The sequence below is a fragment of the Gymnodraco acuticeps genome, unplaced genomic scaffold (assembly GCF_902827175.1).
Source record: "Gymnodraco acuticeps unplaced genomic scaffold, fGymAcu1.1, whole genome shotgun sequence".
In the NCBI taxonomy this organism is placed as follows: domain Eukaryota; kingdom Metazoa; phylum Chordata; class Actinopteri; order Perciformes; family Bathydraconidae; genus Gymnodraco; species Gymnodraco acuticeps.
This window is the reverse complement of record NW_022992335.1, coordinates 65,857-82,029: the sequence shown is the minus strand read 5'-3', so window position 1 is coordinate 82,029 and position 16,173 is coordinate 65,857. Positions and strand designations below refer to the sequence as shown.

At 40.8% G+C, this 16,173-nt stretch overlaps 1 protein-coding gene across 2 annotated transcripts; it reads right to left on the bottom strand.

Moving 5' to 3' along the window:
• Window positions 1-2,322: 2,322 nt before the first annotated feature.
• Window positions 2,323-15,835, bottom strand: LOC117541433 (dnaJ homolog subfamily C member 5B-like). Of its 2 annotated transcripts, XM_034208576.1 has the most exons (6): window positions 15,634-15,835; window positions 11,377-11,506; window positions 10,084-10,297; window positions 8,928-9,081; window positions 5,897-5,962; window positions 2,323-4,000 (listed from the first exon to the last, which is right to left on the bottom strand). In XM_034208576.1, the coding sequence occupies exons 2-6, from the start codon at window positions 11,487-11,489 to the stop codon at window positions 3,948-3,950; spliced, it is 600 nt and encodes a 199-aa protein (XP_034064467.1). In that variant the 5' UTR covers window positions 11,490-11,506; window positions 15,634-15,835; the 3' UTR covers window positions 2,323-3,947. The 2 variants fall into 2 exon arrangements, with proteins under 2 accessions (XP_034064467.1, XP_034064468.1); XM_034208577.1 differs by lacking the exon at window positions 5,897-5,962.
• Window positions 15,836-16,173: the final 338 nt, after the last annotated feature.

Below are 16,173 nucleotides of genomic sequence, written 5' to 3'. Positions count from 1 at the left end.
AATCACTCTGATTGGCTGTTCAGCTAGCGAATCAGTGCATGAGAAGCAAAACGGAAGTGAGGGACCCAAACAAACTATTAAGAAGGCAAATCTGAGCTTTCCCTGAACTCCAGCTCTCGACAGGTTCGGGAAAGCCCCGTGAGCTTCTCGCTGTAGAGGGAAAATGGAAGCACAGGCTATTTGTTGTTTGTTTATATCACGCAGCCTGTTCTTCTTCTCTGTCTTCCGGTTGTTGCCTCTTTTGAATGACGAATACACGCTACCGCCGCCTGCTGGTAAGGAGAGTTATTGCCACTCACGAATGCGCAGTTCGTACGTGCTTCTTGGCCGTCGGCTGAAGTCTTGTCGGTGTGTTCCAGTGCGACACATGGCCGAGACGCAGAGACGTGAGGCGACGCCACAGTCGGGTCCGTCTGTGTCAGTTCTTTGCTGTCAGCTTGGTGTGTCCGGGCCTTTAGACGTTTTCCCAGCATTTTGAAATTTTCAGAAAACAACATTTTTTTCTTCTTTTCTTAGAGTTCAGATTTTTTAAGTCAGACATTTTATTTTTCAGGATTCTAACTTTAGGTCAGATCTCATGTTGCCCTGATCCCCTTCTGTAGCGTGAAGCCAGACATGAGAGGATTAAGATTATAAAAATGTACCGTCCGAGAGGATCCGGATGAATCAGAAGCTGCTTTTCTGAATCCTCCGATAGCTCCATTTATTCTGCCTGTCCGTTTCAATAAAGTTCAACTGGAGCTGGTTCTCCTGTAAACTGGTTCTCCTGTCAACTGGTTCTCCTGTAAACTGGTTCTCCTGTCAACTGGTTCTCCTGTCAACTGGTACTCTGGTTCTCCTGTAAACTGGTACTCTGGTTCTCCTGTAAACTGGTACTCTGGTTCTCCTGTAAACTGGTACTCTGGTTCTCCTGTAAACTGGTACTCTGGTTCTCCTGTAAACTGGTACTCTGGTTCTCCTGTAAACTGGTACTCTGGTTCTCCAGTAAACTGGTACTCTGGTTCTCCTGTCAACTGGTTCTCCTGTAAACTGGTACTCTGGTTCTCCTGTCAACTGGTACTCTGGTTCTCCTGTCAACTGGTACTCTGGTTCTCCTGTAAACTGGTTCTCCTGTAGTTTTAAATGCAGGTGTATCTGGAATCCTTCCACCTGCTGCAGCTCTCTTTTCTCCCAGAGGAGGAGCAGCAGCAGCCAATAGCAGGCGAGCTCAGAGCAGCAGCAGCCAATAGCAGGCGAGCTCACAGCTGCAGCAGCCAATAGCAGGCGAGCTCACAGCTGCAGACGTCACAATGAAAACACAGATTTAAGATTTCAAGACATCTTTATTTTATCAGACAAATATTTTACAGAAACAGACATTTGTCAAAGTTTAAAAAATGGCACAATTAGCCGAGGAATGTTGAGATGATAAAAACAAATATATCTATTTTTTTTCTGTTCGTCTTTTGTTTTTAAAGTTTGATTAAAACAATACATATATATATATATATATATATATATAATATATTTATTGTTAACATTTGATCCAAATAATTGAAAAATAATCCCAATAAAAAAAGTATGTAATCTGGCACTTTAGTGGGTTTTCTGTCGAGTAAACAAAACATTTCTAAAATTGTTTAAATTTCAATCGAAGTCAGAATAAAATAATCTAAAATTAAGATTTTTTTTTATTTGTACAAAACGCAGAAACCTGACATTCCTACACCCAGCAGATAAACAAACACAAACATGATGACATAAGTTAAGGAGTTTTATCTTAATATACACTTAATTTGTAATAAAACCTCCAATGAAAAATATACCTCTGAATTTACATCGTCTCTCACTTCCTCGACTCATCTGAGAATATCCATCCCAACATTTGGCCATAACTGTGTTTTAGCAGGAAGTGTTGTTCAGTAAATATCAGACGATAAGAAGGAGCTTTATCAGTACCTTAAGAAGTATTGAAGGTCACCTTAAGAAGTGTTGGAGGTCACCTTAAGAAGTATTGGAGGTCACCTTAAGAAGTATTGGAGGTCACCTTAAGAAGTATTGGAGGTCACCTTAAGAAGTATTGGAGGTCACCTTAAGAAGTATTGGAGGTCACCTTAAGAAGTATTGGAGGCCACCTTAAGAAGTATTGGAGGTCACCTTAAGAAGTGTTGGAGGTCACCGTAAGAAGTGTTGGAGGTCACCTTAAGAAGTATTGGAGGTCACCTTAAGAAGTGTTGGAGGTCACCTTAAGAAGTATTGGAGGTCACCTTAAGAAGTATTGGAGGTCACCTTAAGAAGTGTTGGAGGTCACCTTATGTGCAGGAACAGTAATAAGAAAACAAATGAAGGGAAATACGCTTTATTTTTTAGATTTATGTGCCTTAGATGTCTGTTTTACCCAGGTATGGAGCTGAAGTCAAGAAATAAGTAGCCGAGGTCTGCAAAACGACTGCAAAGAAGGAAAAGCACTATCTTAGCTTAGCATAGAGCAGTAATACAGGCAGAAACAGCTAGCTTAGCTTAGCATAGAGCAGTAATACAGGGAGAAACAGCTAGCTTAGCATAGAGCAGTAATACAGGGAGAAACAGCTAGCTTAGCTTAGCATAGAGCAGTAATACAGGCAGAAACAGCTAGCTTAGCATAGAGCAGTAATACAGGGAGAAACAGCTAGCTTAGCATAGAGCAGTAATACAGGGAGAAACAGCTAGCTTAGCATAGAGCAGTAATACAGGGAGAAACAGCTAGCTTAGCTTAGCATAGAGCAGTAATACAGGGAGAAAACAGCTAGCTTAGCATAGAGCAGTATACAGGGAGAAACAGCTAGCTTAGCTTAGCATAGAGCAGTAATACAGGGAGAAACAGCTAGCTTAGCATAGAGCAGTAATACAGGGAGAAACAGCTAGCTTAGCATAGAGCAGTAATACAGGGAGAAACAGCTAGCTTAGCTTCGAATTAAGACAGAAAACTAGAAAGAAACGCTATCCTGGCTTTGTAAAAGTAGGCTACCTTACAATAGGAAGAAACGGCTAGTTTAGCTTAGCATAACAACTGGGAAATTAAATAGGAAAGTTAGCAAGGCTCTATTTTTTCTAACTGTGGTTTTAAGGGGAGTTGAATTCTGGAAATCAAAACAAGAGATACCCAAACTCCCAGAAACGTATTTTCAGGGCGTCTCAAATTATTAATGCTTATAGTGACGACAGCGAGTTTTAAAACCATGCTAACTTTCCCTACTACTTCCAGTCATTATGCTAAGCTAAGCTAAACACATCCTAGACTGCAGCTCCATACTCCATATTCTGTGGGTGTATTTTTGTTACTCTAAATACAGTTTAATTCAAAAACAAGTTATGATTATAAAATTATTTGTTGGTGATTTTTATCTAATGTAATGCCTGAAAATAACACAAATATGGACCCTTGTCTTTTCGGATATAGTGCTGTGTTGTCAATTAAAGACTAAGCAATTAAACACCTAATTTTGTTTAAGTTTTAGAAGGAAAGTGACTAAGCGTTTCTCCCATAATGTTGATCTAATCCTGTATTGTCCGTCAGCATCTCTGTTAATTCTACTATTTATTTACATCCAAACATACAGATGTCACAATACGCTGTTCATCATTTCAAAAAGCCCTATTTTCTATAATATGTGTTTATGTGCAGCGTGGCAGAACCCATCGAGTGGTTGGCTTTAAAGATAACATTTTGCATTAAAAAGTTTCAAAACATTTCGGCCGTCTTTGAGCCGAAACGTCGTCAGACCGTCGCGGCAGCTTTTCGATATTAAAGTGCACAAAGACAAATATATTCCAAAGCTTTGATCTGCATGGCTTTCGTCCCTGAAGTCCGACAGGAGATGGGACCAAAGACAAACCCACTGGTAGTTTAAAAAAAAGGAAAAATATGGCACAATATCACCACTAAAAATCTCTCTAAAGCGGTCGCTGATGGTCGGGGTTTCGTCCAATCACTTGATGCCGTTCGTGGCGTGAGGCTGAATCACGATGGGTGCATTTTCACCTGCAGGAAGAAAAAAAAGAGGACATTTATTAAGTTCCTACCGTCTTATTTCTAATTTTGCAGCAAAAGCAGCAACACGTAGAAGGTTGTTTCAAATGGAAAGACACATTAAAGAGAGGATTGTGCATCGGTACGGAAGAGGATTAGGGCCCCAAGTGAACTAAAACAAATACATATATATATTTTCACATGTGGTCGTAATCATCGTCCATGCATCGGGAATATTAATCGAAATAAGAACGACTTTCCCCAGAAGGAAATTAGCTTTTGTTAGAGTTGCTTTAAAAGTTATTAAAAAAACAGAGAAGATAAAAGTACAATTTGTGCAAATAAATATGTAAAATGACAATAAGATATTCTACCTTCAGATATTTGCTTTCCATCAGGTATCACGGATTCATGACATATAATAATGTTAAGCAACAGCTATAGAGAGGCGAAGTCCCGCCCTTCTACTTCTGACCCATGGGACCTTATTTCGGAAAAATTATGTATTGAAGTCAACGGAGAGAGAACGATTATCTTTCGATCCCGTTTGAATTGTGCCACGAATTACACACATGATGTTTGTCAATCTTAACAAATCATTTTCATGTCAAAAAAGTCACAGTTTGTCGTAAAACTGTTGAAATAAAAGACTATGAAAAATACGCAACTAGAAAGACTACAAATCCCAGAGTCCCGGTCCCGCATGCTGGCTCTCAGGAACCGACTAACTCCCCTTGTGTGTGTGCAGCTCTCAACGCGCCCAGACTTGGAGTGATTTTCACCTCTTTTAATACTTTCCGCCTCGTTCTGAAAGAAAGGAGTGAAATGTTTCAACGTGACGGCCGTCTGGGTGTGTGGTGCGCCGTAAGGGGGTGAAAAGGACGATTCTAAGGGCCCGTGACTGACAGGGGCCCCAACATTAAGAACAAATGTTTAAGTAACCTTTGATCAATCATCAACAATTAACATTAATATAACTTCATATTGATTGACTGACTAAACTTACGATTCATTTCACTTTTTTTCTTCCAAAAGTTAATTATCCAAAGCATCGAACACCCCCATCTATTTACATGTAATGGTTTGGTCCTGCCTCCAAACGCTGTGCGGCACCGGCACTTTCTAGCAGAGAGTGAGAGCATGTGAGGAGCAGGGATGCTAGTACTTACGTGAGTGCGATGTCTCAACGACTAACAAAGTCAGGCTTTCAACAAAGAAAAGAAAGGACAGAAAGACAAGAGAGAGGGACTAAAGGCCGACAGGATGTCACCCAGTTTTTCAAAGGAAAAGGTGGGTGTGGTCCATGAGTGGTGGAAATCAGTCTGTTAGCTAAGCTTAGTCCATTGTAAATAATAATTGTAATGTTTTGCTGACATTAAGTTCTGTTAATATCTTCACAGAAAATTCTGAGGTTTTTCATTTCACAAAATCCCTGATGGTGCGAGACGGGAGATGTAGCTCATTGAGCGGTTTCACACAAACAAAGTGTTACTTCACAGTTTTACGACACAATTGTATTTTTTTTACTTCCAAAATTATCTTTTAAATTGACAAACATCATATGTGTAATTCGTGGCACAATTCAAACGGGATTGAAAGATAATCTTTCTCTCTCCATTGACTTCAATACAGACTTGTTCTGAAATGAGGTCCCATGGAGGAAAGGGAGGGGCCTCGCCTCTCTATTGGTGTAAGCAAGCACATGTATTAATAAGCAACACAGGAAACAACGATGCCACATTTTAAAACAGCGTCCAGTAGAAGTGGTAGGAAGAAATGTTAGCAAGTGATTTGGCAAACAAAGCCAGGAGCTGCTGAAAACCAAACCTCCTCGATGGTAAAGCTTAAAGCTTGATGTTCTGTGAGTTAGTGAAGCAGCCGAGGAGAACTTTATAACTATAACTTTACCTGCGGAGTTGACGACTGTTTCTGAAGTGCCAGCGCTCGGCTGAATAATTATTACATGGTCTGCCGCTGTGAAAAAGAAAATGTCACACTGAGAAAACCCCCTCTACTTCTTATCATCAGTGTTTGCACCAGCTAAAGGTCAAAGGTGTTACAACCTTTCCACCTATAATGTTTCTGCAGCAGACGGTGAAGGACACTGCGATCTCGTACTCTTGGCTGCGCATTAACTGGGACATGATTGTGGTTTTAAAAAAATATGACCATGTAGGTAAAATAGAGCGGTGCAGGGATGACGTATTACCCTGAAGGAAGCCGCTGGTTCCCTCGACAACAAAGCAACGGGATTCCTCCAGAGGGTTTAGGGAAATAGCTGGAAATAAGGTCTGTGGAAAACCAACCTGTTTGATGAATGCACGTTTTGTTCAGCCGGATAATCTCCACATGTCTACTTTTATCATGTTCTAATCATAAATCTAATGTTCAACGTGGTGCTATAAACCACATGTGTCAAACTCGAGGCCCGGGGGCCAGATCAGGGCCGTGGTGGATTTAATTTCGGCCCACAGGATCATTTGTAATTCCTATTAGATCTGGCCCTCCGGTATATTGCACGCACACCTTCACTCCATCCTGAGGGTCTCCTCCGCTCAGAGCCTGAGCCCAAACATTGATGACCTTGCTCCCAAGATGAGATGCCAAGTATCTGAGCTAGCATCACAGAGCAGCACACTGAGTTTAATGGATGCTTCCTTCTGCACTTTCTCTCACGACAACAGGGCATGTTTGGTTTTCTCTGTGAGGGGAATAGTTTTGTTGAAGCTGTTGTTGGCCTGTGGGGAAATGTACTCATAAGAAATGACTCTGGAAAAGCTGCAGATAGAGCCATAAGAAATGAATGCAGCTGATTATTTAATGTTTAATGTTGTTTTTATAGGCGATCATTGAAGCTTTGTTAGTTCCAGGTTTAATATGTGCAATAAGTTCATTTCAATAAGTTCTGCAATAAACATTGAACCAGTCCGGCCCTCCACTAGCACCCATTTCTTAATGTTGGCCCACTGTGTGTTTGATTTTGACCCCCCCTGCTATAAAGGAACTACAGTGAGTCCAGCAGCACGACTTCAACGTCACGCCGACTTCAGATCCAGATTCAAACACACAGATTCTAAATGGAACGAGTTGAAGCTTTTGAACAGTCTGCAGGAGGCAGGGACTTGCTCTCAAGCAGAACAGAAACTAACTTAGAGGAGTGTTTACGTGTTCGGCGTAATGACGTACAACGTCCTCCACGACTTCTGTAGTCCTATTCAGCCACTTGGTAACAACCATCGTTTCTCAGACACGTCCACTCTTCAGAAATCACCAGTGGGGTCACTGCTGATGATTTCATGTCCTAGAACAAAACGTGATCCGTCTCTTCAATGTGTCTCAACCACAGACCTGATTTCAGATAGTCTCCTAAATCCTATGGAGAGATCCCATTGGCTCTGAGACGAGGGGACAGGAAGTGGAGAAATGCTGACTCACTTCCTGGTTTTAGGACTCATTCCTGCACCGCTCGACAGAAATCCACCACAACCTCTGACAGCTAATTCTGTCTAAAACACGGAAAAGGATAAAGCCAAAACTGCTCTGACGTTGGACAAAGTTTGACAACCAAATAACCAAATAGTGACTTGGTGAGATTCTTGTCACCAGGTCCCTCTCAGCTAGAATGTCCTGCTGCGATGTGGTTGTGAAATGCAACAAGCACTTTCACAACCACATCGTTGTGAAACCCAGCCACTTTGGCCTCAGGTGCTCGAGAACAGATGGGGAAACGCAGGTAGATCAACTTGTGGAAACAAGTACACTTGCGTGTCATCCTTGCACAAGGGGCCGTGCTAATCTTCTCTCTCACACAACGCAATAGAAAATGTGTGAATTCATTGTTGTCGACCTCGCTGTCTTTGTGATTTGTATAAACTGCCGGTTACTTCTGTCTGTATCTTTATGTGGGATTCATCCACAGAAAGGATGAAGCCAAAACCACCCTGACATCTCCTCTGCATCGTTTCCACTTTCTCAAGCCTCTCTTCCTGATCTGTGTCTCATGAGAGTTAGATATTTTCACGTGTGTCTTGGAATACAAAGGGACTAGAGATGTCCCGATCCGATCACGTGAATGGGGATCGGAGCCGATCACGTGATTTTCAAAAGATCGGAAAAAAAAAAAATCGGGGATCGGGATTTTTTTTTTTTTTATATAAAATATTTGTATTATTTTATTTAATGTTACAAAACAAAAATGACCATGTTCACGTCTTAAAGTCATCCTGAGGCCTTAGCTTTGGTTTAAAATGACACAACATCATGTGTTGCTTCTGTTGGGCTTGTTTTCAGACCTGGTTATTCCTCTCAAAGCAACAGAGTGGGCGCAGTGTCTGATAGCAGCTAACGAGAGGCTACGTTCAGCTCGGGAGTCGGGAGTCGGGACGGAGAAAATGTCAGGAGTTTGGAAGTATTATGAAATTGAAAGCGAAGGCAGTGTCACAGCCAGATGCAATGTTTACAAGGCGGAGGTTCCGCGTGGTGGAAAGAACAGAGCTACGTTCAACACGACCAATCCAATACGCCACCTGAGAAACAAACACCAACAGCAACAGGACGAGTGCACAGCGGCCACTCGGGTAACGGCACTGAAGCAACCGACACTTTAGAGGCTTTGAAAAGGAAAGAGAAACTGCCCAGAACCGTGAAAAGGCCAAAGCAATAACAGCAAGATAGCTGAATTCATCGCGTTGGATGACCAGCCTTTTTTCCTCTTAACGCATTGCATAAAGATCGGATCGGGAAAAATCGGTATCGGCAGATTGTCAAAATCAAATGATCGGAATCGGATCGGGAGCAGGACAAGGTGATCGGGAGCAGGACAAGGTGATCGGGAGCAGGACAAGGTGATCGGGAGCAGGACAAGGTGATCGGGACACTTGCCGTTTCAGATAACCCTTCTGACCGTGAATGAGTTGTTCCAGCAGCTGGATCATCCTACCTGCGTCCTGATTCCTGATCTCCGCCTCCAGGTCTTCAGGGTCCACATAGGCGAAGTTTTCCTGTTCTTCGCTCGTCTTGCATTTCCCACAACAGAAGCAGCAGCAGCAGAAGCAGCAGCAGCAGGTGAAGATCCCGCAGCAGACCACCAGGCCCTGAACACAGAGGGCAGGGAGAGGAGCTGAATTAGGATACAGCAGAAAAACGTTGTCGATGATCTACGAAATGATCAAGTTTCTGTTCGATTAAGTCCCTTGAAATAGATTTGTAAATAGTTTTAAATACATTTCTACAACGCTGCTTCAATTAGGAATGGGGCGATCCATAATTATTGCAGTTTTATTTCTTTTTTGGGGGAATCAACTTTTCAGTTGGTCAATTCTTTTTTTTTTGTCAATTTAAGTCAGCAATTTTTTATTCAACGTTTTTTTAAGTCAACTTTTTGTTTTAGTCAACTTCATTTTTGTCTAAAAAAAAATTCAGTTAACTTTTTTTTACGTCAATGTTCTTTCAACTTTTTTGTATTGGTCAATATTTTTTTAATTAAACTTTTTTTTTAACGTTTTTTGTCAACTTTTTTTGGTCAACATTTTTTTTCAGTTAACTTTTTTTTTAAAGGTCACCTATCATGCAAAATGCACTTTTGTACGTCTTTTAAACATGAATATGTGTCCCCGGTGTTCCAGGGAACTCACCACGTGTCAGAAAACACAACCCTCTCTATTTTCCTCCAAACCCAAATCTCTTAAAAAGGCGCTGCAGCGGATCTGATACAGACTGATCCAGATTTGAACACTTCTCTGATGTCACAGAAGTGGCGCAACGGCTATTGGGCCAACTCCACCAGTCAGGAGGAGACAGCGCTGGAGTACATATGCCAGGCCTGTAGGTGGCGCTGCTCTCACAGAATCAGCCCGTGCCAAGACAGTGTTAAATTGAGCGAAATGAGGAATGGCTAAAATGCATGATCTGTTTGGTATTTTGAAAAATAAAAAGTATAAATATGCCTTATAGGTTTGGTCCTACACTATATTATTCAAATACAGCATGATCGGTCCACTTTAAGTCAACGTTCTTTGCTCAACTTTTTTTTGGTCAACCTGATTGAAGAGTTTTTCGCCTGTCGGCCTCCATATGAAATGCACGTTTCCTCTCACCTTGAACCAGCACTTGGACATGAGGAAGTAATATTTGACGCTCTCGTCCCCAAACTGCTCGGCGACGTAGAGTCCCATCGAGCCGTACTCATCGTAGATCTTCCGTTTGTTCTCATCGCTGAGGATGGAGTTGGCGTTGTTGATTTCCTTGAATTTGTCCGCAGCCTCTGGGTTGTCTGGGTTCTTATCCGGATGATGCCTCAACGCCAGTTTCCTGTAAATAAGGGAGTGAGAGTATAACTTAGCTTTTTATTAGCAACCCCCCACTTTAAATGTTATTTTAGTCTTTATTATTTACCTCCCTTTATATTGTTTTATTTGTTTTATAGGTCTCAATCTTTTTATTTGTGTTGTAGCTATTAGGGCTGTACCCGAATATTCGAATATTCGTTCGTTGGAGTACTATTCGGGTTTAAATTTCGTTATTCGGATATTTGTTTTGTTTGTTTTTCCACCAAATTTTATTTATTGAAATCTCCAATATCAACGTAAGAGCTTGTGCCTCATCGGGGGGCGCTAACACTTAACCATAAACGTTATTGTTTACTTTCTCCGTCTTTATATGTAGATTACTTTTCTCCGTCTCCGTCACGTTGTTTCCAAAGAACTTCCTGTCAACAGCGCTACCTCTCCTTCAAAATAAAAGCATGTCCATAAATAGGAAGCCAAGCCAAATTACACTTAAGACATATACAACGAAAGTAACACAATGCCATATCCTTTTCAATTTCAAAGAACACAAATTTGGTTAATAACTATAAAACAACAATACTGTAGAATGACTAACTTAATGCCGTGAATACACCGAAATACACGTGCGGTTCGCTTCGTGCGGTTCGCTTCGTGCGGTTCGCTTCGTGCGGTTCGCTTCGGCCGAATATTCGCTGCTGATTACTACCGAATATCCGGAGCCCGAAAAATGGTATTCGGGACAGCCCTAGTTATAGGGCCATATGTTCACTTTGTTTTATATTTCATATTGTTGCATCGACTCAGTTGTCTTGTGTCTTATCCGTCAGAGAAAAACCATCAGTTCCTTTCCATTAGTGCACTCAAAGGGCCGGTTGGAACTTTAAGACTATATAAATATACATATATAATATATACAAAATAATGTATTATATTACATTATTGCCTCTGCATTGGATTATTATCTGATAGGGTAATAACTTCATAATTAACTACGTCTGAAAGCAGAAGTCTGGGGCAAATCATTGCAAGTCTCTTCAGTGCACAAAATGAGATGCATTGTGGGACATGTAGTTCATGGACAAGTGATATTTGTGAACACACCTGTACGCTTTCTTTAGTTCCTCTGGCGACGCTCCTTTCTTCAAATCAAGGATCTTATAAAGGCTTTCTCCTGCCGTCGACATTTTACGCTGAGGTCTGTTTTGGTCCTCCATGATTCAGGATCTGGAAGCTGGAACAAGTAGAATATAAAGATATACATTATAGGAGAGGACTCTTTAAAGTAGAGACACTACATACTGATATACACCTGAACATCAGCAGGAAAGGACTCTTTAAAGTAGAGACACTACATACTGATATACACCTGATCATCAGCAGGAGAGGACTCTTTAAGTAGAGACACTACACACTGATATACACCTGAACATAAACAGGAGAGGACTCTTTAAAGTAGAGACACTACACACTGATATACACCTGAACATCAACAGGAGAGGACTCTTTAAAGTAGAGACCCTACATACTGATATACACCTGACATCAGCAGGAGAGGACTCTTTAAAGTAGAGACTCTACATACTGACATACACCCCAACCGTCAGCAGGAGAGGACTCTTTAAAGTAGAGACGTACTACATACTGATTATACACCTGAACATCAGCAGGAGAGGACTCTTTAAAGTAGAGACCACTACATACTGATATTACCACCTGAACATCAGCAGAGAGGGTACTCTTTTAAAGTAGGCGACACTAATACTGATATACACGCTGAACATCAGCAGGAGAGACTCTTAATAAATGGATAATCAGAGAGCGACTCTTACAGTAGAGACACTACATACTGATATACACCTGAACATCAGCAGGAGAGGACTCTTTAAAGTAGAGACACTACATACTGATATACACCTGAACATCAGCAGGAGAGGACTCTTTAAAGTAGAGGACACACATACTGATATACACCTGAACATCAGCAGGAGAGGACTCTTTAAAGTAGAGACACTACATACTGAATATACACCTGCAACATCAGCAGAGAGGACTCTTTAAAGTAGAGACACTACATAATGATATACACCTGAACATCAGCAGGAGGAGGACTCTTTAAAGTTAGAGACCACTACATACTGATATCACCTGAACATCAGCAGGAGAGGACTCTTTAAAGTAGAGACACTACATACTGATATACACCTGAACATCAGCAGGAGAGGACCTCTTTAAAGTAGAGACACTACATACTGATATACACCTGAACATCAGCAGGAGAGGACTCTTTAAAGTAGAGACACTACATACTGATTATACAACCTGAACATCAGCAGGAGAGGACTCTTTAAAGTAGAGACACTACATACTGATATACACCTGAACATCAGCAGGAGAGGACTCTTTAAAGTAGAGACACTACATACTGATATACACCTGAACATCAGCAGGAGAGGACTCTTTAAGTAGAGACACTACATACTGATATACACCTGAACATCAGCAGGAGAGGACTCTTTAAAGTAGAGACACTACATACTGATATACACCTGAACATCAGCAAGAGAGGACTCTTTAAAGTAGAGACACTACATACTGATATACATCTGAACATCAGCAGGAGAGGACTCTTTAAAGTAGAGACACTACATACTGATATACACCTGAACATCAGCAAGAGAGGACTCTTTAAAGTAGAGACACTACACACTGATATACACCTGAACATCAGCAGGAGAGGACTCTTTAAAGTAGAGACACTACATACTGATATACACCTGAACATCAGCAGGAGAGGACTCTTTAAAGTAGAGACACTACACACTGATATACACCTGAACATCAGCAGGAGAGGACTCTTTAAAGTAGAGACACTACATACTGATATACACCTGATCATCAGCAGGAGAGGACTCTTTAAAGTAGAGACACTACACACTGATATACACCTGAACATCAACAGGAGAGGACTCTTTAAAGTAGAGACACTACACACTGATATACACCTGAACATCAACAGGAGAGGACTCTTTAAAGTAGAGACACTACACACTGATATACACCTGAACATCAACAGGAGAGGACTCTTTAAAGTAGAGACACTACATACTGATATACACCTGAACATCAGCAGGAGAGGACTCTTTAAAGTAGAGACTCTACATACTGACATACACCCCAACGTCAGCAGGAGAGGACTCTTTAAAGTAGAGACACTACATACTGATATACACCTGAACATCAGCAGGAGAGGACTCTTTAAAGTAGAGACACTACATACTGATATACACCTGAACATCAGCAGGAGAGGACTCTTTAAAGTAGAGACACTACATCACTGATATACACCTGAACATCAGCAGGAGAGGACTCTTTAAAGTAGAGGACACTACATGCTGATATACACCTGAAACATCAGCAGGAGAGGACTCTTTAAAGTAGAGACCACTACATACTGATATACACCTGAACATCAGCAGGAGAGGACCTCTTTAAAGTAGAGACCACTACATACTGATATACACCTGAACATCAGCAGGAGAGGACTCTCTAAAGTAGAGACACTACATACTGATATACACCTGAACATCAGCAGGAGAGGACTCTTTAAAATTAGAGGACACTACATACTGATATACACCTGCACATCAGCAGGAGAGGACTCTTTAAAGTAGAGACACTACATACTGATATACACCTGAACATCAGCAGGAGAGGACTCTTTAAAGTAGAGACACTACCATACTGATATACACCCTGAACATCAGCAGGAGAGGACTCTTTAAAGTAGAGACACTACATTACTGATATACACCTGACATCAGCAGGAGAGGACTCTTTAAAGTAGAGGACCATACATACTGATATACACCTGAAACATCAGCAGGAGAGGACTCTTTAAAGTAGAGACACTACACACTGATATACACTGAACATCAGCAGGGAGAGGACTCTTTAAAAGTAGAGACACTACATACTGATATACACCTGAACATCAGCAGGAGAGGACTCTTTAAAGTAGAGACACTACATACTGATATACACCTGAACATCAGCAGGAGAGGACTCTTTAAAGTAGAGACACTACATACTGATATACACCTGAACATCAGCAGGAGAGGACTCTTTTAAAGTAGAGACACTACATACTGATATACACCTGAACATCAGCAAGAGAGGACTCTTTAAAGTAGAGACACTACATACTGATATACATCTGAACATCAGCAGGAGAGGACTCTTTAAAGTAGAGACACTACATACTGATATACACTGAACATAGCAAGAGAGGACTCTTTAAAGTAGAGGACACTACATACTGATATACACCTGAACATCAGCAGGAGAGGACTCTTTAAAGTAGAGACACTTACATACTGATATACACCTGAACATCAGCAGGAGAGGACTCTTTAAAGTAGAGGACACTACACACTGATATACACCTGAACATCAGCAGGAGAGGACTCTTTAAAGTAGAGACACTACATACTGATATACACCTGAACATCAGCAGGAGAGGGACTCTTTAAAGTAGAGACACTACATACTGATATACACCTGAACATCAGCAGGAGAGGACTCTTTAAAGTAGAGACACTACATACTGATATACACCTGAACATCAGCAGGAGAGGACTCTTTAAAGTAGAGACACTACATACTGATATACACCTGAACATCAGCAGAGAGGACTCTTTAAAAGTAGAGACACTACATACTGATATACATCTGAACATCAGCAGGAGAGGACTCTTTAAAGTAGAGACACTACATACTGTATACACCCTGAACATCAGCAGAGAGGACTCTTTAAAGTAGAGACACTACATACTGATATACACCTGAACATCAGCAGGAGAGGACTCTTTAAAGTAGAGACACCTGCACCTCGTTGTTCCCATAGTGCGTCTCTTATTATCTGCGTAGTTTCTTTATCTTATAGACTAGTCTCTACATTAGGATTTGCATGTTAACTCAATAAAAACGAAACAATAAAAAAATGAAAACCCAGGCCAGCTATATCAACTTGTATCTCTGGGGGTGAATAATAACTATAATAACAATTCCTAACTGAGTACAAAGTCACATTTAAAGCACTTTTAATTGCTTATAAACTCTTTGAGGAAGTAAATAAAGCCAAATAAAAGGTGAAGTCCAGCATGCTGGGAGTCCAGACAGCCCATCATATTGGCTATAATGCTAGATAAACAAACATAGTTTCAGTTCATTTAAAAACGCACTTTCCTAGACTCAGATATTTAACTTTAAACACTTTTATTAAAGTTAAATCCTGCCGGGTGACGTCACGACCAACTGCTAACAGAGCTAGCTAACTTTAGCATCAGCGTTAAATCTCACCTCCTGGAAGATGTCCTCTTTCTGTGTCAGATCATAAAGTCCCGAGTGTCTCCGCTGCTGCTGCTGCTAACGTGTGTCCCATAAAGTGGAGCAGTTTGTCGGGTGTTATCTTTTAAAAACTTCTCCTGGTGAGAAACAGGAAAAAGTTCCGCAGAGAAGCAGGAAGTCACCGCAGACCGGAAGTACGTCACTTAAACCCACGTAACTTTATGAAAACAAAAACGATTAAAAAAAAGTATTTATTATTAACATTACTTTAAATCAACGCAGCATTCCAACCAAATCAATACAAATAACACCAATTTGTTTATGTTTTAATTTATAATTCATATGTAAATATTGATTATCCCTGACACATTATAGTCAAACATTATTAACATTTATTTTTAAATCTGACTACCGTTTATATCCATGTAATCCTGAGTCGTCTGATTCTCACCTCACTTCTCCTCTGATGGCTCTCTCAGGATTGTTGACATCCTCCTGGATCCATCTTCTTCTTCTTTTATTATTATTATTATTATTATTATTTATAGACAC

Bases quoted from the DNA above. Each gene is read 5' to 3' on its own strand.
- LOC117541433 (XM_034208576.1), bottom strand. From the start codon at position 11,489: ATGGAGGACCAAAACAGACCTCAGCGTAAAATGTCGACGGCAGGAGAA. The intron at 9,082-10,083 runs GTGAGAGGAAAC...CTCTGTGTTCAG, and splicing joins TGTCCAAGTGCTGGTTCAAG to GGCCTGGTGGTCTGCTGCGG. The intron at 4,001-5,896 runs GTAAAGTTATAG...TTCTTCCTGCAG, and splicing joins AACAGTCGTCAACTCCGCAG to GTGAAAATGCACCCATCGTG.